Source organism: Bicyclus anynana, chromosome 4 (genome assembly GCF_947172395.1).
Source record: "Bicyclus anynana chromosome 4, ilBicAnyn1.1, whole genome shotgun sequence".
Taxonomy (NCBI): Eukaryota; Metazoa; Arthropoda; class Insecta; order Lepidoptera; family Nymphalidae; genus Bicyclus; species Bicyclus anynana.
Genome location: NC_069086.1, coordinates 873,641 through 898,747, shown reverse-complemented (window position 1 = coordinate 898,747; position 25,107 = coordinate 873,641). Strand labels below are relative to the sequence as shown.

The 25,107-nt window shown below is 34.9% G+C and overlaps 1 protein-coding gene across 2 annotated transcripts in view; it reads left to right on the top strand.

Annotated features, from left to right (window-relative positions):
- LOC112044580 (neuroligin-4, Y-linked) overlaps window positions 1–25,107 on the top strand; it is a 118,035-nt gene that overhangs the window by 35,500 nt on the left and 57,428 nt on the right. For both annotated transcript variants that reach the window (XM_024080452.2, XM_024080451.2), the window contains exon 2: window positions 14,812–15,358. In XM_024080452.2, coding sequence (XP_023936220.2) covers window positions 14,911–15,358 — 448 coding nt within the window. In that variant the 5' untranslated portion in view covers window positions 14,812–14,910. The remainder of the gene's footprint in view (window positions 1–14,811; window positions 15,359–25,107) is intronic.

The following is a 25,107-nucleotide window of genomic DNA, read 5'->3' as shown; positions in this document are numbered from 1 at the left end:
GTGTAATTTTAACTAGTGAAAGTTTAATTTGTTTGTTTACTTCGAGTTAATTCTTTCTTATAAAACTAAAATTTAGAAGAGTATTCGTATACTAATTAATAATAATCGTTTTGAAAAACTGACACTTAAAAATTGTTTCAGAATGAAACATAACTTATCAATTATATATCGGTAAAACCAATACAAAATAACCTAATTCCTGTCCATATTTTTAGGCACAACGATAAACATTGAACATACATACAAACATGAAAAAATGACTCAAATACTTAACCTACTGGAGAAATGCTGATAAGTTTATTCTAAATTACATATATATTCATGTTTTTTTATACCTGTGCAGGAAAAAATTTCTTATACTAATGTTTACTTTTTAAGTAGAATTAAATCGTTGTCAGGAAATTTAATAATTGTGGTGATTTAACTAACTTTTGGGGACTTTAAAAAAATATATTTCAACTTGTTTTTATTTAATGATTAATCAGAAAAATATTTGTATATCTTTACAGAGTACGACAGTTTGAATACTACAATGACTAAAGACAAGATATACTATTACATAGTTATAACGGTAAACCACTTTTTTGTGATGGGGGGTTAAAATAAACTACGAACAAACAACCTGCGTAAATCATAAACTTTCGTAAATACTAAAAACAAAGACTGGACTTGTATGAAAGTTTAACCGTCCACCCGAAGGGCAGCCTACATCCATTATTAATGGAGCAAGACAAAAAAATAGTAAAAACATTTCCAAGTTCCACTGATTTAATAATATATCTTGTGGAATCCTTTTGTAGCGATCGCTAGTTTATTTAAAGGTTTACCTTACCTTACCTTACCTTACCTTATCAGCCGATAGACGTCCACTGCTGGACATAGGCCTCTTGCATGGACCTCCAAGCACAACGATCTCGAGCCGCCAGCATCCAGCGGCTCCCTGCAACCCGCTTAATATCCTCGGTCCACCTAGTGGGGGGTCGCCCAACACTGCGCTTTCCGGTGCGGGGTCGCCATTCCAGCACCTTGGGGCCCCAACGTCCATCGGCTCTTCGAACTATGTGGCCCGCCCATTGCCACTTCAGCTTCGCGACTCGCTGAGCTATGTCAGTGACTTTGGTTCGTCTGCGGATCTCCTCATTCCTGATTCGATCACGCAGAGAAACTCCAAGCATAGCTCGCTCCATCGCCCGCTGAGTGACTTTGAGCCTTCTAATAAGGCCCATAGTCAGCGACCAAGTCTCGGATCCGTATGTCATCACTGGCAACACGCACTGATCGAAGACTTTAAAGGTTTACAAAAACAAAAAAGGTTCTATTACTTTTGTTCTATTTTTATTTTACAATTATTTTTATTAGCGTGGTTTATAACTCAAACAATTATTCGCTTTTTTTCGAGTAGATTATTTGATATATCCCAATTACGGTTGACTTTCTCCAATCTGCTTATTAGATAAACATTATATTTTATCAAAATATCGATGTAAATAAATAAATAAACATACCTACACATACAGCCGAACGTAGAACCTCCTCCTTTTTTGGAAGTGGGTTAAAATTATAAAATGACTTGTATTTTGACTTATTATTATATTATTGACCTTAGACTTGCCAATAATCTTCAATAAGTATGGTCAGAGCTATAAAAAGCCGGGAAATATTTATGAGCAGAGTTCCACGGGCAACTGTTACTGTTTTCGCAATAAAAATTGCCTAAATTTTCATATTTAATTTCAAGGGATAACCACATCGAAATCATTACAGCCCGAAAATAAATGGGGTTGTATTCTTAGTTAAACTGTAGCGTAAGAAAGACTTAGCTAGTGAAGTCTTTCGGTTCTAATCTTGGTCACATACAGGATCCACACATACGAGTACATAGTACAGAATACACGGACGTCCACAACAGAAATTTTTAAAATATTTTTTTAATTAGTCCTACTAATATTATAAACGCGAAAGTTTATATGGATGTATGTTTGTTTGGATGTTTGTTACTCTTTAACGCTGCTACTACTGAAGCGATTTGGCTGAAATTTGGAATGGAAATAGATTTTACTCTGGATTAACACATAGGTTTTATAACCCGAAAACATCTATGGATCCTCGAGATTTGTGAAAACCTGATGATTTTGATGGTATGAATGTTTGTTACTCTTTCACGCCTCGGCTACTGAACCGAATCACCTGAAATTTTAAGTTAAAGTAGAGATATATTATAGTATGGATTACTACATAGACTACTTTTTATCCCTAAAAAATCCATGGTTCTCGAGGAATTTGTGATAAACTAAATTCCAGGCAGATGAAGTCGAACGTTATTAAAAATATCATGAGTATTAAAAAAGGATTTTTCCCAATATGAGTGTGTATAAATAGAGATTATTACTAGTTTTGCATGCAGCGAAAGCTTAACCCACCTCGATGTTTCACTTATAAGGTAATTTTCTTGATACTATGACAAACTAACTCATGAGACAAGTGACAGTATACCTGGATAGATAATAAAATTATGGCGTTCAAACAAAAATGTAAAACTCCTGATTCTGATACCGGATATTAAAACGGTATACCGTGAATATTATATTTAATATCTCTATACTTTAAATTATACTTCAAATTCCACTGCCAAGTTTTTAATTTAATCTTTGCCAGTTTGCCACGGTTCGCACATTTCATGTACTATGGAACTTTTTTGTAGTAGATACATTAGTAGGGTTATTTCAAATTCAAGTTCTATTATTTATACAGGATAAGCCAGTTATCGTTGGCTCGATGGTTAGCCTATATACTCGTAGATTGCGTTCCGGTTCGATGTCGTGTAGAAACCGAAAGGATTGTGGATTTTCATCCTCCCCCTAAAAAGTTAGATTGCGATATCACTTACCATCAGGTGAGATTGTAATCAAGGGCTAACTTGTATAGAATAAAAAAAAATCAAATCAAGAGGTTCTAGGTTCGGGACCACTTTGAGCAATCGGTTCCGATCATTATCATTAATATTTGACGGGCTTAGGTGACTAATAACCCCGAGCCCGTAGTCCCTCATTGGAGCATCGTGGTAGGTTTAAAAAAACGAAACGTCATGTTAGGTTATGGTGATAAATAAAGTGGAAAACTAGAAGACCGTTATAACAAACAGAGATGCAGTGCAAATATTGAGTAAATCAACAGAAATACGAGTAGCTACGTTAGATTTGCTTTTAGATTCGTTTCAGAAACATCCCGCAACCGTTATCAGTGGCCATTCGCACGCGATTTGATCCCGACTCCATTACTCAGTATCGAGTCATTAACGGAGTCTCGATTAACGAATACATCGTTAATCAAAGCGTATTCGATTCAGAATCGATACCGTCATTACTAAGCGAATACGAATGAATGGATATTGGCTTACGGTTGGTAGCTTTTTACGTTTTGGTGATCACTTTTTGTTTGTTTATTTTTTCTGCGCGATACAAATGGCGTTGTATAAGCCAAGTTCGGAAAAGGACTGTTTATTTACCATTGATTGACACAAACGTTTGATGGCCGATACAGTAAAATCTTTGAGATTCGGCGCCGCAACGCATCGTGTGCCTTCAAACCTGTATCGTCACTTATTATGATAATAATCAGTTGTATTACAGTTAAGTACCTCTATCGTTGAAAAAGAAGGCAATGGAAAACACAATATTTCCTACACTTTTATATGGGTGTTAAACGTGGACTTTGACCAAACGTATTATTGATAGAATACAAAAATTCCAAAGAGCGACGGAGCGCAGCATGTTAGGCCTTAAACTCAGCGACCGTCAAAGGAACGTTGACATAAGGAAAAAGACAAAGCTGATCGATGCTGCAGAACTGGCGTGCAAACTAAAATGGCGATGGGCAGGTCACGTGGCGCGCACTAGAGATGGTCGGTGGAGCGAGAGAGTGTTACATTGGTGGCCGCGTGATCACATCCGGCCGCGAGGCAGACCGCACGCTCGTTGGAGAGACGATATCGAAGAGATCGCAGGTCATACATGGACGAGGATTGCTGCAGATAGAGCACATTGGAGTATGATGGAGGAGGCCTTTACCCGAAAATGGGTACCCAAATAAACAACAACAATTAATTAATAATATTAACCTACAATAATTATTCATTATCTTAAAATTAAGTTCAGTTAATTTAAGTTAGTTTTAAGTTTTTTTTTATCCTTTTAATTGTTTGTATTGTATAATTTTATGTGATCTGTGTGATTTGGGAATAAACGGCTTATTATTATTATTATTATTATTATTACAGTTAAGTGGTAAATTGTCTTTGAATAAGAAACACTATAAACTCTTAAGTGGTAATATTATAAAACATTTGCTACTAATTACATTTATATTCTCGCAAACACTCTAAAACAAGAGAATAATGGAATAATTAATTTGCAGTTGTTCATAAAGAAAATAATTAATAAGGCTATTTGATTATTCTTTCTCACTCGGACTAAACAAGACAGCGGTGTTGTGTAAGTTGATTAAGATTAATAATCTAGTCTTCGTTTCTTTTGGCAAAGCTCAAATGGAGGCTTCTCTGTGATATAAAGAATTTACAATTAATGTATTAAATATACACACGACTGAAAATTTGTTGCCTCGGAGCTCTATGAGAAGAAAATAGCAACCAAACCTGGAGCGAGTCCAATAAAACTGCAAGCTTTACTTTTGTGATAAGAGTTTTATGAGGGAATATTATTTTTTTTTTCATTTTCAATTGACGTCCCTATGTCACTGGTAAAGACGAACTCGAGACTCATCGAAAAGCATTCACAAGCAGCTTTTTGGCTGAGGACTTTTTGTTATCCTTTGTTTAAAATGATTTCGTCAACAACGATCGAATAATTTAAACAAATGCAATACTTACTTTACGAGGAATACTTTTGGAAATCATAATTATTAGGTATGCATGTAAATAAAATATGTTGTGCAGCATCGGTAACCGGACCATAAATACGAACAAAAAATAGTCATTTCACTCCCAATTTCCTGTAGAAAAAGCCTTAATATAGCATCCGCAAAAACGGATTCCACAAAATTTATTATTAAACCCAGGGCGGCCGTCGAAACGTTTTTACGATTTCTGCCCGTATATCTCATTAATAATGTATGTATTTCTGCCCTACCGCTGGACGATGAAAATTTAATAGGCTTTCAGGATGGATTTGAAATTAATAACGCGGTATTAATATCGGAAAACGCGGCGTTTTTCCCCATTTTAATGACGTTTTCTCAATGATGTATGTTAATGATGTAACCCTCCCATCAGTACCTTTGGGTATCAATCGCGTAACGCGGTCGTAGTCCCAATTAGTCACAATCCGGATTGGAATTTGATTGTGAAATGATATCGCTTTTACAATTTCAAATTGATGACCGTATACCATAATATTGATATGTCTTCTGTGTAGGTAACTTTGTATTTTCACATTATGTTTAAAAATAAAATAAAATTACTTTACGTATACAAGGATTAGATAAATTAAATTTTATTAAACAAAAATAACCAGTTTTGATAAAGAATAACCTATAATTTAATAACTGTAGGTTAAAATAATAATCATCAAATATAATATTTTATTTGACGCCACCCCGTCAAGTGCAGTGGGTACTGAAACTGTCAACTACATCCAAGGCAGTAAGTTCGATTCCCATAACTGAAAATACTGCCTGGAGGTCAAAATAAGCAAGTTAGTAGTACCTCTCCGCACAAGCTTTATCACAAAGAGATTAACTACTATTAAAATTCTTTTGAGGTTTAATACACTATTCAAATCTCGTATCTCGTTGAAAAGCAAATAAACAAATTGCTTCGCTAAATAGGTCGTCCAAATTCCATTCAACTTGGCAACGTTAATTAAAAATATTTCAAATTCAATCCAGCAATGAACGGGGTCAATAGCTACGCATTATTGCCAGCTATCGCTATCATGCATGCGGCTGTTTCAACTGTACGAACGTCTATCGCATAACTTAATTAATGACGCATTTTAGCGTTATATCACAAGATAAGGCTTAGTTATGATAAGAGAAATCAAACTTTTACGTTTAATGTTCAGAGTATTTTAGCATTGGCGGATTTATAAATGAGATGCCCGAAAATGGACTCACTTTTCATAACGATACAGAAATGAAAGATGTACTAAAAATCTTGTATATTTTTCCTAAATTACTACAAATCTTAGCCGAAATATTATTAGCCAACAGGGAACATAAGCTGATTTCATTATTTTCACAGATAGCCCATATGACCCCTGCCTCCGATTCCAGAGGGTGTGGGTTGGGTGGGAATCTGGGAAAGCTGGGTGGGAATCCGGTCCGAGGCATGCACCTCTAACTTTTCAATTGTGTGCATTTTAAGAAATTAAATGTCACGTGTCTCAAACGGTGAAGGAAAACATCGTGAGGAAACCTGCATATTAGAGAATTTTCTTAATTCTCTGCGTGTCTGCCAGTCCGCATGGGCCAGCGTGGTGGAGTATTGGCCTAACCTCTCTCATTCTGAGAGGAGACTTAAGCTCAGTAGTGAGCCAAATAAGGGTTGATAACGACGACAGTGTTCACTGATAGACAGTTGTCTTTGCAAACGCGGCTGTCAAAGTCAAGCAATGAGTGAGATGTCACTGTCAAATATCATTATTGTCATAATTTGATTAGATGTGTCAAGTAAGTGTCAATTCTTTATTCAAACTGTCGGTTGCTAGTTAGACACAGGTAATGCATTGAATTTTATATCAAAGGTCTACGAATTCTTGTCCACATGTAACTTAACTGATAGTAATTTAACTGACTAGGCAAATATAGATTTCTTTGAAAACAGGCCTCCTTAATTGTCCTAATATATAGTTAATTTAGAGATCTGTATAATTTGGGCCCGAGCTTGTTTGGAGACGGGGTTTCTCCTTTGCGGCCAATAAACTGTTAAATTATTGCCGCCCCTAGTGACATCCATCATAATAATTAGATGTAATCTGTCAATAAAATTGCAACATAATGATTTACCAGTCCTGTCTACTTACTACTTACTAGTCCTGCTCCTTATTCCGCCACTGTACAATGTACAGAGATGTCAAATTAAAACTAGATTCCAATTGGCCTATTTACTTAATTAACAACATATTAAAATGATATCCACGAAGGGTTGTCTGTAGGCACCGGATGACATTCGTTACATAGAATCTCAATTTCTTTTATGTCAAATAACATACATCAAATAACGAATAATAAATAATAATAAGTGAATTAGCCTTCAACTCAGTAAAATAGGACACCAATACTAAAGTATCTATAACTACGCTCTGGTTTTTTGAAGTCTGTTATTGAGCGTATCTAGCCTTATTAGAACGACCGAATTAATCAATTACGTTGGTAGAGCAACACTGACCCAGACTACGAATATGTGAAATTCAATCCAGCACTAAACGGGGTCAGTGGCTATGTAGGATTGCGAGCTATCGCTTTAATGCAAGCAAGTGTTTTAAGTCTACAGTAAATCTATAATTCTGTTGTAATCAAAATACACTTCTTTTCTTCTCTGTAATTATAGTGTCATCAATAACAACCCATACTCGACTCACTGTTGAGCACAAGTCACCTCTCAGAATGAGAGGTATTAGGCTAATAGTCCACCACGATGGCCCAATGCCCAATCAAAGTCAAAATTCATACAAAATTGAAACGTCAGGTAATGTGATACTTAGTCGAAAACTTGAAATTAAAGTTACAAGGGTTCCAAATGGGTAAATGATTATTTTTAACCTATAATAAATTGACAGTACAAGCAAATGGCTCACCCGACGGTAAGTGGAATACCATTGGCCTTACACAGAGTAAGACTTGGCCATGTAAGTTTGCAGCAGCCCAACAAAATACTGCCCTGGGCCCGTCAACTTGATGCATAGTTGTAGTAGTTGCCTCATGTACCGTAATCATACCGGAGACCACGTCCTTTAGGCTGGAACACAGTAATGCTGCTTTAGGGCAGAAATAAGCATGGGATTGGTGATAGTACTTCACCAGATGAGCTCTATTACAAAAAGCTCTGGCTACTAGTAATCGATTTTGAACATTATTTGTTTTACCATTAATCTACTTCTACTAATATTACAAAGAGGAAAGATTTGATTGTTTGTTTGCATTGAATACACTCTGAAACTACTGAACCGATTTTGTTGGGAAGTTATACCATCCCCGAGTGCTAAGAGATATTTTTTATCCCCGTTATTCTACGGAAACGGGAACCAAACGGGTAAAACAGCGTGGTGTCTGCTAGTCTTTCTAATAAACAAACACGGCACGGTTACAAAAACACATTCGCACAATATCGTCTCACAAGGCCACGTTAAATCGCTCGATAATATCCTAACAAAGATACTAACCGAGAATACTAGCCCGTAGCGCCCCGTGTTATTGGCGCAATAAATTTAGCTCAGATAAACATACAATGTCGTAAAACGTCGCGACAAAGGACTCTTGTATCCCAATGTGGGGTATAAACTCGGAGATAGCATATTGATCGGGCTTGCGTTGGGAGAAACAAATGAAATGCTTGAGGTAATTATTGTGCTGAGCTTGCTTATCACGATTTCTTTTTCTGGCTGCGTATTTGTTGTATAATCGTTAGGAACATGTGTCACTAGGCTTAGGCGAACGCAGAAGCAAAGTTTCAAAGGAATATGCCACTATTTAAGTGCGTCTCATTTCAGACTTTCGTTTTGAGCCAAAATACCCATGGCACCTAACGCCCCTGTGACTAACAATTACAGGAGATGTAGGAAATTGCAGACCGATTATTATCTTTACGAGTTTTAAAGAAAGTTACACTACTACTACTACTTACTCTGTAAACTATTAAATATTGAGTAGTCTTTTAGAAAACTCTGTTGTGATTTTTGGAAAGAAGGTAACTATAACTTTGTGCGTTGAAAATGAATCTGTTGCTAAGCGAAGAAATTATTACAATTATTTGCCATTCTTAAAAAAGTGATTTCTGTCATAAAGTTTTTTTTTCTTTTAAATTATTGACCGTTGGGGGGAAATGGGGGTATTTTATAACAATATTTGTAATTTAACTTAACTAGTATTTATAGTATTGCAGTTTATTTTTAAACTGTACCTACAGTAACAACAGTATGACGATATCAGTTTTGCGACCGGCAGCGATGTCGCGAGATACAACCGTTGGACTGAAAATTTATGTTACTACCCTCAAATATTCGTTTATTTTTACTTTGAATTTACATTTAGTTTTAACTAATATCAACTTGTAACTAATGGCACTTGGGCCTTGATCATGATCATAGTGTTGGAGTCGGAGAAAAGATGGGGAATGCGAATCATGTTAGTAGGGAATTTTCCTTCCAAGCCATCTTCCAGACTTGGGTAGGTAATTTTAATAACAAATATCCCATAAAATTGTTCTATGAAGTTACCACACGATTTAAATATTTTTTTTACTCCATAAAAATCGGAAAAGATAAACCAATTACAGATTTTATAGTATAACATATGGAAATCGAACCCGTGACCTTTGGGTTTTGATGCCAGCCCCGTTACCATGGCTAATGTACGTATATACTTATTTGTTTAGCGTTGTACGGTAACTTTGAATAAATCGATCCATCTACATCAATGTCAATGTCAAGTATGAACCCTTAATTTTTGGAATTCGGTAAAAACTAAATTCTACTTTTACTTTATAATGTATATCATCATCGTTAACAACCCACATTCAGCTCACTGTTGAATACGAGTCTCCTCTCAGAATGAGAAGGGTTAGGCCTTATTCCACCCCGCTGGTCTAACGTTGATTGGCAGACTTTACACACGTAGATAATTAAAAAAAATCTCAGGTTTCCGTTTGAGTCACGTGATGTTTTTTTTAATACACTTAACCCGGCTCGGATCGGATTCGAACCTGCGCCCTCCGAATCGAGCAGAGGTCATATCCACTGGGCTATCACGTAACTATTATCTTATTATATGAAACAAAATTGACTCTCATTCCTTTATTAGTTCTTTTTTTTTTTTTAATTTTTAACAGTATAAAATAAAAAACACTATTAAAAATTTATGAAAAAAAATCAACCCTTAAACATCGTCATCAACCCATATTCGGCTCACTACTGAGCTTAAGTCTCCTCTCCTCTGGGCTATCACGTCATATTTTCCCCTTCGCCCTTAAACATAATATTATTAAAACATGTAATATTTTCAAAAGAAACTTAACTGGCTCGTATTTTGAATTTGTTTTACTTGGTTGATCAGCAAGCAACAGTTGAGTTGACTTAGCTCTCTCTAGTGTAACTTGGCTGCTAACTTTAGTATGACGTAGATGCACGTTATATTGGACGGTGGCCGGTGTGACGTCACGGCTGACCGACTTTGCCTGAATTCGATTAAATTCTCGCTATAAATAACTTGCATCAGGAAGGACGAGTTAAATGGCGTAATGGTATTTAGCATACTCTAACTACTCAGATTTCCGTTGCAAATATCATCTAAACTAGTTAGATATTGAAAAGTTTTGTTTGTAGGTCGGTAGGTAGGTAGGTAAATACTGGACTGACTTTGAAAATTATATTACCAATGGAAAGCTAATTTGTCAGCGAGTATTACAGACTGTACATATATTTTGTCTCCGTATTTCTATGGGAGTGGGAAATATACGGGTAAAAAGCAAGTCTCGAAGTTCGTTATCACACTAATATTATAAAGGCGAAAGTTTGTGTGTAAGTCTGTTTGTTCCTCTTTTACGCTGCAGCTACTGAAGCAATGAAGGATGAAGTTGCGGGCGTTCGCTAGTAAAGTAATAAAACCCTAAAATAGCCTGCATCTTTGAATACTTATTCGTCGAGTACCTTCTCATTTCAGTAATTATTTTTAGCAGCTACTTTCGCACATACGTACACAAAGCGGTACAAAAAATACATATAGGTACCTTATACCTATCGTTAAAAGAAAAAGTAGGGCAAGATCTTGCGTACGTGCCTTATAAGATGAAACTGTATTTCAGAATAATGGTTACATAACACCTTATCACCCAAGTCGAAGAACATAGCACGTACCTTGAGCAATTACAATATTAGAACATTGTATCTACACTTAACATTTAGAATCTATAACAATTGATTATTATTTATTTAAATGCAAAAGATTGGACGTAATGAATGTTTATTATCTCAATCATAGCATAACGGCTTTACTGATCTGGATGAAAATTATCACAAAGATTAAAGTTTGGAGTATCTCTTAAACTACTTTTATTTAGACAATAGCTTAGTGTATATCTGTACATAAACATTATCCGTTTTTGTCTATTTTTGTATTAATGATCCGCTTCCATTGAGCATTATGTTATGTTTACGTTACGGTATGTTATATAACACGTTACCTCTCTCGTTTAAACAAAATTTTCAATTTAAACAACTAGTTCCCTAGGTTCAAACAAACAAAAAATCCCGAAAATCTTTTTAATTTTACAATACTCTTATCAGTGTAGAGTCTTACTGAAACAGGACGTATGCGTTTGATATCACCAGTTTATACAAAAACTCATTCTGAAATCAATACAGATAAAATTGACTGAATATTTCTCACCCCAAAAATCGCAGGTTTTCCAAAAAAGGCATCGGGCGATAAGCCGTTCAGCACCGCAGATGCTTTTAAAATTCCCGCGCGAGTATTTTGGAGCCAAAAACGCTTAGCCATCTTTCACGGTGTTACGTTACCGATGATAAACAGTGCATATATTTAGCGTAACGGGAGACAGCGCCGACCGAGTGTGAATAATACATGGCCCCAGTATGACCCGGATAATGCATAATCTCCTACGCTGGAAAATTGTTTGAGCTTCCGAACTTGTTTTGGTCGCAAAATAAAATCCAGCTCGAAATATATACACGAATATTTTCAAACCGACGTTGTACCAACAGTGACATCTCTCTCATGTTATTAAAACTATATTTTTTTGAGTATATTTTATAAAATTATATTGCTGAAGAGTTTGTTTGGTTGAACGCATCTACTGGTTCGATTTGAAAAGTTATTTCAGTGTCAGAGAGGCCATTTATCGTATTCCTACGGGAATGGGAACCACGCGGGTGAAACCAGCTGACGCCGTCAGCTGGTTTTTCATAAAACTATAGTCCAATTTTGCTACTTAGCTGGTCCAGTGTTTAGCGAAGCTTCGGATCATGCTGTGCCCTTCAAGCCTAAGAAATTATTAGTAGAAGCCTAGTATTTTTTTGGTATAACGCCTCCGAAACTTGAGTAAGTCCAAGTTTGTTTTCTTTTTTTGAGAGAACGAATGTCGCTAATGCGTCTCTTACTTGCTCTGTCTACGGGCCTGACCCTGTCAAAGGCCTATTTTTTTTTAAATCTTTTTTTTAAGGAGCTGAGTCCATTTTGGACTATGTCGCTCTGTAAGGTCGCCTTTACAATAGCCTAAGTTATTAGGCTACAAACAATATTAGGATACAGCTACGCGTTTGCTACGAATGTTGCTACGAATTACTACGACTAGCTACAGTTTATATAGATGAGACAAAGTGGTAAAGGTTAGGCTTCATCACGACAACTACGTCCGTCTGTCACCAGCAGGCTAATTCACTATTTTTGATGTATGCCAGTTGACATATACGAAATTGAGATTCTTTGTAAAAATGTCTACCGGTTCTTACTGGTGCATATCACACAGTAGGTAAATGATATTTTGTCAATTGATTTGATGTTTATTATAATAGGTTGCTAAAGACCAAAATAATAAATAGGCCAGCTGGCTGTATTTCAATAACCTTGATAGTTAGTCAGCTGATATTTTTCTCAACTGACGTATTTATATTGCCGCTATAATGACAAATAGATACTAAAAAAGAGAATAAAATAAATATTTAATAAGAAGGCTCCCATATAATAAACGTGTTTATTGCTCTTTTTATTGATAATGGTACGGAACCCTTACGCGAGTCCGACTCGCACTTGGCTGGTTTTGTTTTGAATATGCGCAACATAAATTGCATGTTAAAATCTCAACCCTTTCTAATTTGGGTAAAAATTAAGGCCGAAAACGTTTCCGTCAACACAAACAGCGGTACAGCGAAGTTAAATAAAACATCACCCAAACATCACCCAAACACGCCGCACCCCAGCAGCGCTGCGATCTCTTGACAGTTTTATGTAATTCCAAATTCCACGTTTACGTTACGGGGTCGCAACCCGGAAACAAACCCTACATACGTCACGCCAAGAGCTGGTGGGATATATTTAAGTAATGCAATGTTAGTTTTTATTTAATAAAAAAATATTTTATTTAATAAAAAATAACATTACAAAAATTATTATCCAAAATCGCAGTATTTTGTAACTATTTGGGACCAGTAATAATACTAATTACACTTTACAAAACTTCACAGTGCGTGCTTGAACAGATGCATGATACAGAGAGACAGAGATTAAATCGTAAAAACATACATACAGCCGAACGTAGAACCTCCTCCTTTTTGGAATGACAAGCATTCACAAAAATGTGACAAGCATTCAATACACACAAACACAACAGGACTTTAAGCAATTGAGTAAAAAAATAAGAGAAATATATATATATAAAGAAATGCATGTTGTTGAATGAATAAGCGTCTAATTAAATATAAGTCCGTGGTAATTTCCACTAGGGAATCATAAAAAGATGGTAACTTGAAATCTTCCATCAGCTCTTTAGCTACATGAGAGCGAGTTTCGAAAGCAGTTTGTCACAAAAATGGGTCAAAACGTAATGGTTGAAACGTTTTAGAAATGCAAAAGAGATGAATACCCTAAAGTATTTTTAATACGTTTTTTGGGGGTTGACCTTTCTATTCTAGCATTACGGTTGTAGGTCAGACTAAGAGTTGAAGATTTAAGCCTAAAATTGCCATATTTAACTGCAAAATTATACTTTTGACTTCGTCAAAGTTTCAGGTTGATACTGAAAACAAAAATAATAAATGTAAAATGAATTTTCAGCTTAACCGCTGAACCGATCTTTGTGAAACTATCACACACATATCTCAATGTGCCGGATGAAAAAAATAAATCGGTTTTAGTATAATTGTTTTTATGTCTCGATAAACAAAAGTTTGAGGGCATTTTGTAATAGTTGTAATAACTCAGCTGGTCCAAAATGCGGTCTAAAAAATATTGTATTAAAAATAAACCTATATTTTACGCTAAGCTCTAAACAACATACGATGAATTTCAACAGCGATTTGTTATAAAAGTGGGTCAAAACACGATGGTTTGAAATATTACAGAAAATGTAAAAGAGGAATATTCTTTTCATGGCTAAAACATTTTAAAACCTACTCAATATACTGTGCGACGTTTCTTTTTCATCTTACATTGCAGCGACCCAGTTAATGTGTGCGTTGACCAGTATAGCTGGTGTAAAAATTAACTTGAGATTACTTCAATCATCAAATTCATAATTTTTATAATGTTCTGTCTCGTGGAAAAAAATTACCCTTTAAATCAAACTTTTTTAATGGATTGACGACTTAGGTATATAAAGATAAACCCTTTTATAAAAGTTGACAATCCATTATTTCTTGCAATCAAATCGCATTGTTATATCCACAAAATAGTCTCATTTTTAAATAAAAATACCCATATAATTCATTATTACGACACAAACTGTTAAGTTACGTAAAATCAGTTTATTTGTACGGAATAAATTTGAAGAGACTCAAAAACGGCAATAACCCCCTCAATAAGCAATACCATTAATTCAACGGCATTAAGATTTCCATTTTGTTACAGATAACCCGGTGAACGGTCCGACGGCGAGTTTATATAAACAAAATGGCCGAATTATAGCATCGAGACCAGCGAAACACCCCGACCGTTGGTTCTGGAAAGATGTTAATGCTGATCATACTCCACTTCGTAACGCTGCCTGCACTCACTTCGAGGACTGTAAAAGGAGATACCATGGAAGACAAAAATATACCTTTAATAAGCTCTCGTGTAGTTCGGACTAAGTACGGTGATATTAGAGGTTTTATTGTGACACCAGAATCGAGATTTTTAGAGCCAGTAGAAGTTTTCCGTGGTATACCTTACGCTTCACCACCGGTCGGGACCTTGAGGTTCATGCCCCCGGTGTCAGGGGCGCAGTGGTCAGGAGTCAAAATCGCGGAGGAGTTCAGTCCGGTGTGTCCGCAAGTACTACCTGACATTAGGAATGAGACAGCAGTGCTGAAAAGGATATCAAAAGGGAGATTAGAATACCTGAAGAGAATATTGCCTTTCCTGACGAACCAGTCGGAGGATTGTCTGTATTTGAACATTTACGCACCTGCCCAAGGTAACTAATACTTCTTAATTGTATAGATTGATATTATATAATATGCAGACGCCTGACTTTGTCCGCATCTAATTCGTTTTAATCGATAGAAAAAGAAATAAGCGAGTAAAATAAAAAAAGTACTAATTTGAATCTTTCGTTAATATATAAGTTTTTTTTTTCACAGCTTCAAGTGGCTCTAACTGTTTCAAAACCTCTTTTAGAGTTAAGGTTAAAGTCTTGACAGCCAGACAAACAGATAGATGTACAACAAAGTAATCTTTTAGGACCACTTAGTTCCGTTCCGTTTTTTTGAGGTACAAAAAATGTTTAGAGGACACACATTCGTCCTCTAAATATTAATATGAATGGTATCCTCAAATAAGTTACAAATGTTTGTAGTCGTTACACAAGGATTATCTTTTGATCCGGATTCCACTAGACCTTTAGCAACGATAACGAATACCAAAGACATATCGAACTTTGCTAAGGTTCACGTCCACAGTTTACCAATCAAACAGTTTGAAAGTCGCCCAACCGATAACACATGCGTGATACAGCCATTCGTGATGCTGCCGATAATAATTTAATAACTGAAATGATTTTAAACACATTTTTTTTTTAAATTTTTACTAAAATACTTTTAATAAAAATTGTATTTTATTAAATTTTTATTAAAATACAAAGCCCTATTATTAAAATTTTGCCGCACCAAAACGGAGATTGAATAAAATAAAAAAAATATATTTTATTAGCAGTTTTTTTTATAATAATTATTGCAGTTATATTAATCCTTTGAAGCCTTGCCATACAAATAATTAATGGCGCCAGCATGTTGGGTGGTTACAAATGAATATTAGATGGCGTATTAATATATTTTTTTATTTTTCTTTAACTATTGTCTTGTAAAAATGTATAGCCAAATATACGTATTTAAGCTGGTAAATAATAATATTGCAAATTTGATTTGGACCCTTTCAAAGAAAAAATATCATTGAATGTTTTGAATTTTGTGTGATTTCTAATCTGTGACATGAACAACCGTAAAGGTAACAAAGAGGACCAAAAAAATTCGCTCTCCCGTCGATATTACGAAATGCTTCGAAAAAGGTATTTTTTGTATTTTGCCCGCTTTTTTGTTAGGCTTTTGTTACTGCGTGTTACGATCCACGTTTGCTGTGCTTGTTTTTTGGGAATGGTACAAGTAATATAATGATGGCGAGAACCAAGTATATAAAAACCCCCATCTGATTTGATTTTTAAATAGCCTGACCCATTCCAGCCGCTTCTTATATTACGTTTGAAATAACAATTTTTAGGAACAAAAAAAGGCATTTTCTGTCTACAATAACTATTATGTCTAGACTTTTATTTTTGCTATTACCAACGAAATAACTCTTGATTATTAAAGAGGAATAATCCTCTTTAATAATCAAGAGTTATTTCGTTGGTTTGATAAATTTTGGAATGTTATTTTTAATATTCAATGTTCATGTAGGTAAATGAACAAGATAAAAAAATCTAAATGCATTATATTTGTACAGCGTACTGGTATTTTCAACATAATCCTCATTTTATTTTTGGAAAACGTTTGTATGGTAATTAAGAATTTAAAGAGTCATAAAAATCTAAACTTTCAAATCAAAAGTGTTACCGTAGCTTCATTTGCTTCAATATATTGAAAAGTTAATTTTTTCAATTTAAATCAGAAACAAAAAAAAAAATTAAATATCGTTTTAATGAGTATTAGCGGACGCCCGCGACATCAAAAGTGATTTCGGCATAAAAAACGATATAAAGATATAATAGTTCCCCAAATTACCAATAATTACCACTGCTCTAAACAGCCCGGCAAAAAGAAATGTTATCATGAAAGTGATACGTCTCCGTCGTTTGTCACAACATCTAATTACGTGTCCGCGGGTCGAGAGCAAATACATCCATTCCTATTTAATTCCCCCAAAGTCCAGAACGCTGTTCTATAAGCTACAAAATGGTTTTACTAAAGTACTGGACCGCATGGTCTATTATTTAGTACACAATCACACGGATTTTTGATTATTGTGATATCTGAAACATCAATTATTATTAGTTCAACTATAATCGAATGAATAAATGACGAGATCTATAAAACCCTGCAGTTTCCAAATACGACCTCATAGGGTCTCAGTGATGGTATGTACCTATTATAAAATTATAATAGATCGTCCATCGGCTGATAATTAAATATGTAGAACTATTCAGATAGTAAACAATAGACTTGGTTTACATTTTGACCTTTATAGAATTACATATTAATGAATAAATTATAAAATATACATTATTATAAAAATAAAAAACCTAACTGCTTAAGCATAAAGAACTAAAAAAGAAAAATAAGTATCACAATATTTAACTATATAACTTTCTAACTAAATACTTTATGTTGCCACGTCATGCGGTGACAAAGATTTGATAGATTTTGCCCGTAAGTAAGAATTAAGAATAAATAAGAATTGTTTGTCCCCACATGCAAGCATCATAAAGTATTTATTTAGAATGTTATATATTACGAGTATTTACGACGCTTAAGAAATTGAGCATATTCAGCAGCTGTGTCAGGCGTTTAGGTATACGTATATACGCAGGTTACGGTCATACTAAATCATACCCCAAAGACCACGGTAGGTACTATTGATAAACAATTTTATTGAAGTAAAATTTTGAACGTAGTGAGAACCGAATATGTCTTCTCTTACTCGCATCACTCATCGCTGTTCACACTTCGTATAAATGTAATTTCCTCCCAAGGACAGAATTCCTTCCAAAAATTTGCGCTTGCCGAATGATTTCGCCCTTTCCAATTACAGACCACTCGCAAAATGTTGGCTTCATAAAATATTGTCTGTTTGATTGTTAATTGCGTGTTACGTATTTTAATGCTTTATAACTAAAAAGTATTCTAAATTAGGTCCTATTCCGGGAATGAATAACGTGGTTCGTACAAATAGTAAACCACTTACTACGATAGTGTTCCAAAATTTTTCATTTGAGTTCTTTAAAAGCCGTCTCCCCAAATAAAAATAACATTGATTTCATTTAATTTTGAAAGGCTAGGAAAAATGTAACTAAAACAAAGTGTAATATGGTATATTTTCGGCACATTTCAAAACAATGCTCTATTTCAAAACTTAATTATAACAAACAATTTATAAACCGTGAATAAATTAGTCAAAAATTCAATATTTTTTATTCATTAATTTCTGAAATACCTCGGGGTTTTGAAGACCGTCATAAATTTAAGAAAAATGAATCGGTCCGTATTATATTTTGAAAGGTTTTTGGACATAAATTCATTCACCCCTTCCTTTAGACCCCACGACTGAGATAAGGACTGCTCGGGTCTTTCCAATTCTAAGCCTTTTCAAATACAAAAGGCTTTTTCTTTTCCGTTATCATACGAATTTGAATAAAGTCAAGATTTCAAATAGTCGACAGTATTTTTCGCTTGAAATAGAGAACACGTTGATATTGAAATGTAATCGTATTTGATTCAACACATTAGAAAGGAATTTGAATAAAAATGGGCTTTACTTTGCGTAACATTTTTATTCACATTGATTTACCTAATTATAAAAAAAATATTACAATGGAACTACGAGAAGTTACTCTGTAGTGCAGTAGAGTGTAAAAGTATTTGACATGAATGGAACGTAATTTTATAAGTACATTTTATTTTTTACAGTTTCGAGGGATTTTAATAGACAAAGTTTTGACAAACAGACTGATAGACAGACGACAAACTTCTCTAAAACTAAGAAGGTATTATACCCCGTCATATAATCATTTCATTCATAAGCTTCTTATCGTACGTGCTTAGTTCTCACGAAGTATGGAAATCTTAGACTTAAGTCTTAATCTAACTAACACCACGCATCGCAATTTACATATCAGTACAGTAGAGTTTTATCTTTCCTTCAATATGTTCCAGTATTCCGAACAATCTAATACCATTATACGCGAAACTAGAAATGAAAACGTTAATGTTAGAACACAAAGCCCAAACGTTCCGCACTGCATTCACGCGTTAATTGAAAAGCTTTGATTGATGACAGCCGATGGATTCGGAATAAAAACGATATTGGAACGGGTTTTAGACAAACTGCCACACCAGAGAGTAAGTTATTGTGAAACTGTTTTCTATATTTTTTGTTATGATTTTAAAAGATAAGCTAGATGAGAGAATCAAAATCAAAATCAAATCAATATTCTAACCATGACAACAACATATTCTAACCTAGTTTCTCTTCTCCTTTAGACCAATACTTGTCATCCTGTATGCCTAAAATGTTTGCCTAGACATATCTCCTGAAGACAAAATGATATTGACCAATAGATTGAAAATTTTGTCCCATCGCAACGAAAGGGATAGCGATATTACCGGTTGGGCCCATATTTGTCGACTATATCTTTTTATTTTCACGAGATAATTATGTCATGATGCGTTTCTTGGGCCTACACAGATAACCTTTACTTTAACAGTTTTTTCTTAACCAAACAGTTCTACTATTTGCGTGGGTTTTTAAGCGACCAATGAGAATAAATCGCGAATAATAATAAAAATTCAGTATCAGTGAAGTAAAAGCGTGTTCATGGAAACGGATAAAAATAACCTATAGACTGTGACGTCACATCAGCAAATCAATCCACACGATTAACGGAAAGCGTAGCTTGTATGCACTGTAAAAGAATTAATCCGTTGTACAAAAGCATCGCAGTTTAGCAATGAGAGCGTTGGTTAAAAAATCGAATAGTAATCTAAAACGCGAAAATATTCTTTCAAATAGATTGTAGTAAGTATTTTGAAAACTATATATTTTTATAATATGAAGTATCATATAATGTATGGAGAGTTAGATCGACTGTTAACCTGGCGTCACCCTAAGCTTTATATTTGTATATGTAAGTGCGGACATAGATGTTTTTCATTTCATCTATTAGGTGTCCCGTGGAAGATGAGGTTAAATGTTATTAAGATGTTTTTTTTAATTTTTAAACATTTCCCACAAGAAATAAATATTGTTTTATCTTCTTCAACTAGGTAGGTTAACACAGGCTGTGTTACGACAAACCAGTGTGTATGATCTGTCTAGCGGTCGCAAGAAATGAATTTTGAGATCGGCTCGTAACCCTGTAGCTAATGTGGTTAAACGATGAATTGTGTTTATTGAGTTGTCTATCTTTAAATAAAGATATTTAGCTTACACATATACATACAGAGATACATAAGTTAGTTACTTTTTCAGCCACACTTTCGTGCAACGTCGGATTTTGCTTTATAAGTGTCAGGTAAACCTAATTTACGATATCGATTTCGTTTTCCAACTGTATAGTTAGTAAACTGAGACACTGGTTATGTACCATCGTTGTTTACATTTTGTCCCCAATGGATTTCAACGAATCGTTATTTTTGTTTCTATACGCTTTCAGTAATTTATAGTTGTAATATACTGGACCGATATTTTACCTCTGGATTTGTAGTTTTGTTTATGCGCTGTTAGTTTTTGTTTGTTTTAGGTTAACCTATTTTTTTAGCTTAGTTTATACAACATTTTTAGATAAATACTGTCTATTTGTCCATACATATTTTTTTGTCTGTCATATTGGTTCATGCTGAACGAATTTATTATCCTGTCACAAGTTGCTACGTCTGGTGTACTACTTATATATACTTGTACTTTATATTTTAAATGTCTGGCGTAAAGACGAAAATAATGAAAGATACGGCCAATTTTCTAGGAAAACGGCAAAAATATCACGTTTGTTGCATGGGAATCCCCTTACTAATATTATATGCTGAAGAGTTTGTTTGTTTGCTTGTTTGATTGAACGTGCTAATCTCAGGAACTACTGGTCCGATTTAAAAATTTCTTTCAGTGTTAGATAGCTCATTTATCGAGGAATGCTATAGGCTATGTATTATTCCCGTATTCATATGGGAATGGGAACCACGCGGCGTCAGCTAGCTATTTATATTCTGTTTTATTGCGGCAACAGAAATACATAATATATAAAAATTTCAACTATCTACCTATCACAGGTCATGATACCTTATAACAGGCGGACGGACGGACAGCGTAATCTCAGTAATGATCTAGATTTACCCTTTGGGTACGGATCCCTTAAAACTGGATCCAGAAGAAGACTTTTATTTTTACATAACTTATCTACCTACAATATTAAAACCACTATAGTCCATATTATGGTCTAAGTCTGTCTACCGTATTTACCTAAGGGTGGAAGGTATGAGAAGATAAACTTTCAACTTTTATAAATAATCGAAAATTTGACTTACACTGACTAGAGCCTTCGCTTAATGCTTTAAACTTACGTTGAGTAGTTATGTTTAATTCGGATATCTTTGCCTATTGGAAAAATTTCAGTTAGTTTTCGTAGAGAATAGCAAAATAAATCATTTATGCATTGTTAATTATATTTGATTGCCCAACCGTTACACCGGCGTTAATTAAGTGAAACATTCATTCCTATAACCGCAGTTGTTTGCGTGTTATTTTAGCCAGTGTTTTGTGGTTTTTATTGATTTTGTTTGAGCTATTTTGATGTACTTTGACCAGCTATGCACTAGTTATTTAACGTTGACTTAATGCGGCAGCTAAAAATCTACTCAACAATATTCTTTCGCTTCACCCTCGCTCTCCTTGTCAACAGTAAAACAACCCTCTTCAGTCCTAGCCAAGTGGCTTTAAGTTTTAAACCTTAATGGTTAATAGAGAAGCTTTATATTTATGTCAGTTTATTTGAGAAAGTCAACACCAGCGCCATGCTTATATCTTTCACTGTTTAAATCTGGTATTGTCGGTAAATATCAAACACTCATGATTTCAATTTAATATTGAACCAAATTACGAGCAGCAAATTTGCAACAGCTTGCCAAAGATATCTAAGAAAAAGTTATAGATTAGTTACATCTATATTAATACATATATTTCAAAGACAAAAATTAAATTACTATCCATACTATTATTAAAAAATAGTAAAATATTTACTTTAAGATACAGGAGTTAGGATACCTATTTAATTTCCCAAATCATACACCGTCATTAATTAGGTACAATCCATTTAAAAAAGTCCATTAATTACTTCCATTAATTACCCTACGTTATAAAAGTATCATCTATTAAAATATAAAATTTAATGGACTAATTCCGGACAATATTTCTTAAAGTTTCCAAGAAGTGTACTTAAAAAGTTCTTAAGTTTAGTGAAATGGATGGCCGCAATCCATTTCTTTTAAAACCCGCTTACTCCGTACTACGCGCTTGATCCGTCCCTTCCCTCGATTCATCATGGTCGCGATAACACGGCCTTGCTTGCTTATTAAGGACTCCTTTACACTACAAGATTGATTCAAAAAAAATCTTATTACTCCCAACACAGCATAAGCATAGACAGTAAAATAAATAGACTTATTTATTCTTTACAAGTTAGCCCTTGACTAAAATCTCACCTAATGGTAAGTGATGATGCAGTCTAAGATGTAAGCGGGCTAACTTATTAGGGAGAGGATGAAAATCCACCCCTTTTCGGTTTCTACACGACATCGTACCGGAACGCTAAATCGCTTGGCGGTACGTCTTTGTCGGTAGGGTGGTAACTAGCCACGGCCGAAGCCTCCCACCAGCCAGACCTGGACCAATTAAGAAAATCTCAATCAGCCTAGCCGGGGATCGAACCCAGGACCTCCGTTTTGTAAATCCACCGTGCATACCACTTCTCCAAACTATTACAATACCTCTACTAACCCCGACAGCTATGCTGAAGCTGTAAAACGGGATCACGAATTCACAAGAAAACCAAATGCAAGACCAACCAATACTGTTTCATATGAAACAGACAGCCTAGGAAAAATGTTAGACACTATGTTTAACAAATTTCAGCAAGTCATGACTAAAATGATGGACAACATGATGGATCGAATGGTCCAACTTTTCAAGGCTCTTGTAACCAACCAAGTAAAATAGGTAATCTGCGAATAGTTACATGGAACGCCAATGGGATGAGAGAACGTCAGCTTGAACTTGAGGTATTTTTAAATACTGAAGGCATTGATATAGCACTAATAAGTGAAACTAGAACAACAGCTAAAACTTACATAGCAATAAAAAATTATGTAACATACATGACAAACCACCCATCAGGAAACACTCATGGAGGAACAGCAATAATTATAAGAAAAAACATAAAGCATTTTGAAATGGAAGCTTTCTGTAAAGAAAAAATTCAAGCCACCTCAGTTAAAATACAAAACAATAAGACAGACATCATTATCTCAGCTGTATATTGCCCTCCCAGGCATACTGTAACTTCTGACGATTTTAACACATATTTCTCTACTCTTGGCCCTAGATTCATATGTGGAGGGGATTGGAATTCCAAACATACGTACTGGGGATCGAGACTAACAACAACTAGAGGACGTCAGTTGTATAAAACATTGAAAAGCTCTTGTTTAGAATATGCATCAACGCGCACTCCAACATACTGGCCGAGTGACCCTAATAAAATTCCAGACCTTCTAGATTTTTATGTTTTGAAGGGGATTAGCTGCAATTACCTAAAAGTAGAATCCTGCATAGATTTATCTTCAGACCATACTCCTGTAATTCTAAATTATAGCAGCAAAATATTATATAGTAGACCTGTCCCAAGATTGTACAATCGAAAAACAAATTGGAAACTATACCAACAAGTAATCTCCTCTAAGATAAATCTAAAAGTACCATTGAAAACAGAACAAGACATTGAACAAAATATTGAAGAATTAAACATCCTTTTACACACAGCAGCTCAAGAGTCTACCCCATTTCTCAAAGAATCTGAAATCATGGCTCAAATTTACCCAAAAGCCATAAAAGATCAAGTTAGGGTACGACGAAACCTTAGAAAATCTTGGCACCATAGAAGACACCCAAGTAACAAAAAGGCGTTTAATGAAGCCTCGGCGGAACTAAAAAATCTTATTAAAACATACAACAATGATAACCTACAAAATTACTTGATGAGACTAACACCTACACCAAGTACAGACTACTCTCTATGGAAAGCCACCAGGAAGATGAAGCGACCTAACACTCATGTACCACCAATTAAAAAGCGAAATGGAACTTGGGCTAGATCTAATATAGAAAAAGCTACAGAATATGCAGAATATTTAAATGGTGTATTTACACCCCATCAGAGCTTAGATCAAATTCATGAAAGCGAAGTACATACATATCTTCAAACTCCATTCCAAATGTGCCTGCCGCTGAATAGCTGTTCTCCAAAAGAAGTTACTCGAGCCATTACATATCTCAAAGGCAAAAAAGCTCCAGGATATGACCAAATAGATGATATGTTGTTAAAAAAACTGCCACACAAAGGAATCATGCTCCTAGTTATTATTTTTAATGCCTGTATTCGACTAGGTCATTTCCCTAGCCAGTGGAAAATCGCACAAGTGGTCATGGTCCCAAAGCCTAGTAAACCACCCCAGGAGACGTCATCATACAGACCAATAAGTCTTCTTCCAATACTAGGAAAATTATTTGAGAGAGTCCTACTCAACCGACTTCTACCTTACTTACAGGACATAATTCCAACCCATCAATTTAGTTTTCGTTCTCACCACGGCACTGTAGAACAGATTCACCGTCTAGTAGACATCATTAGCAGAACCCTAGAAAACAAACAGTATTGTTCTGCTGTCTTTATAGATATAGGTCAGGCTT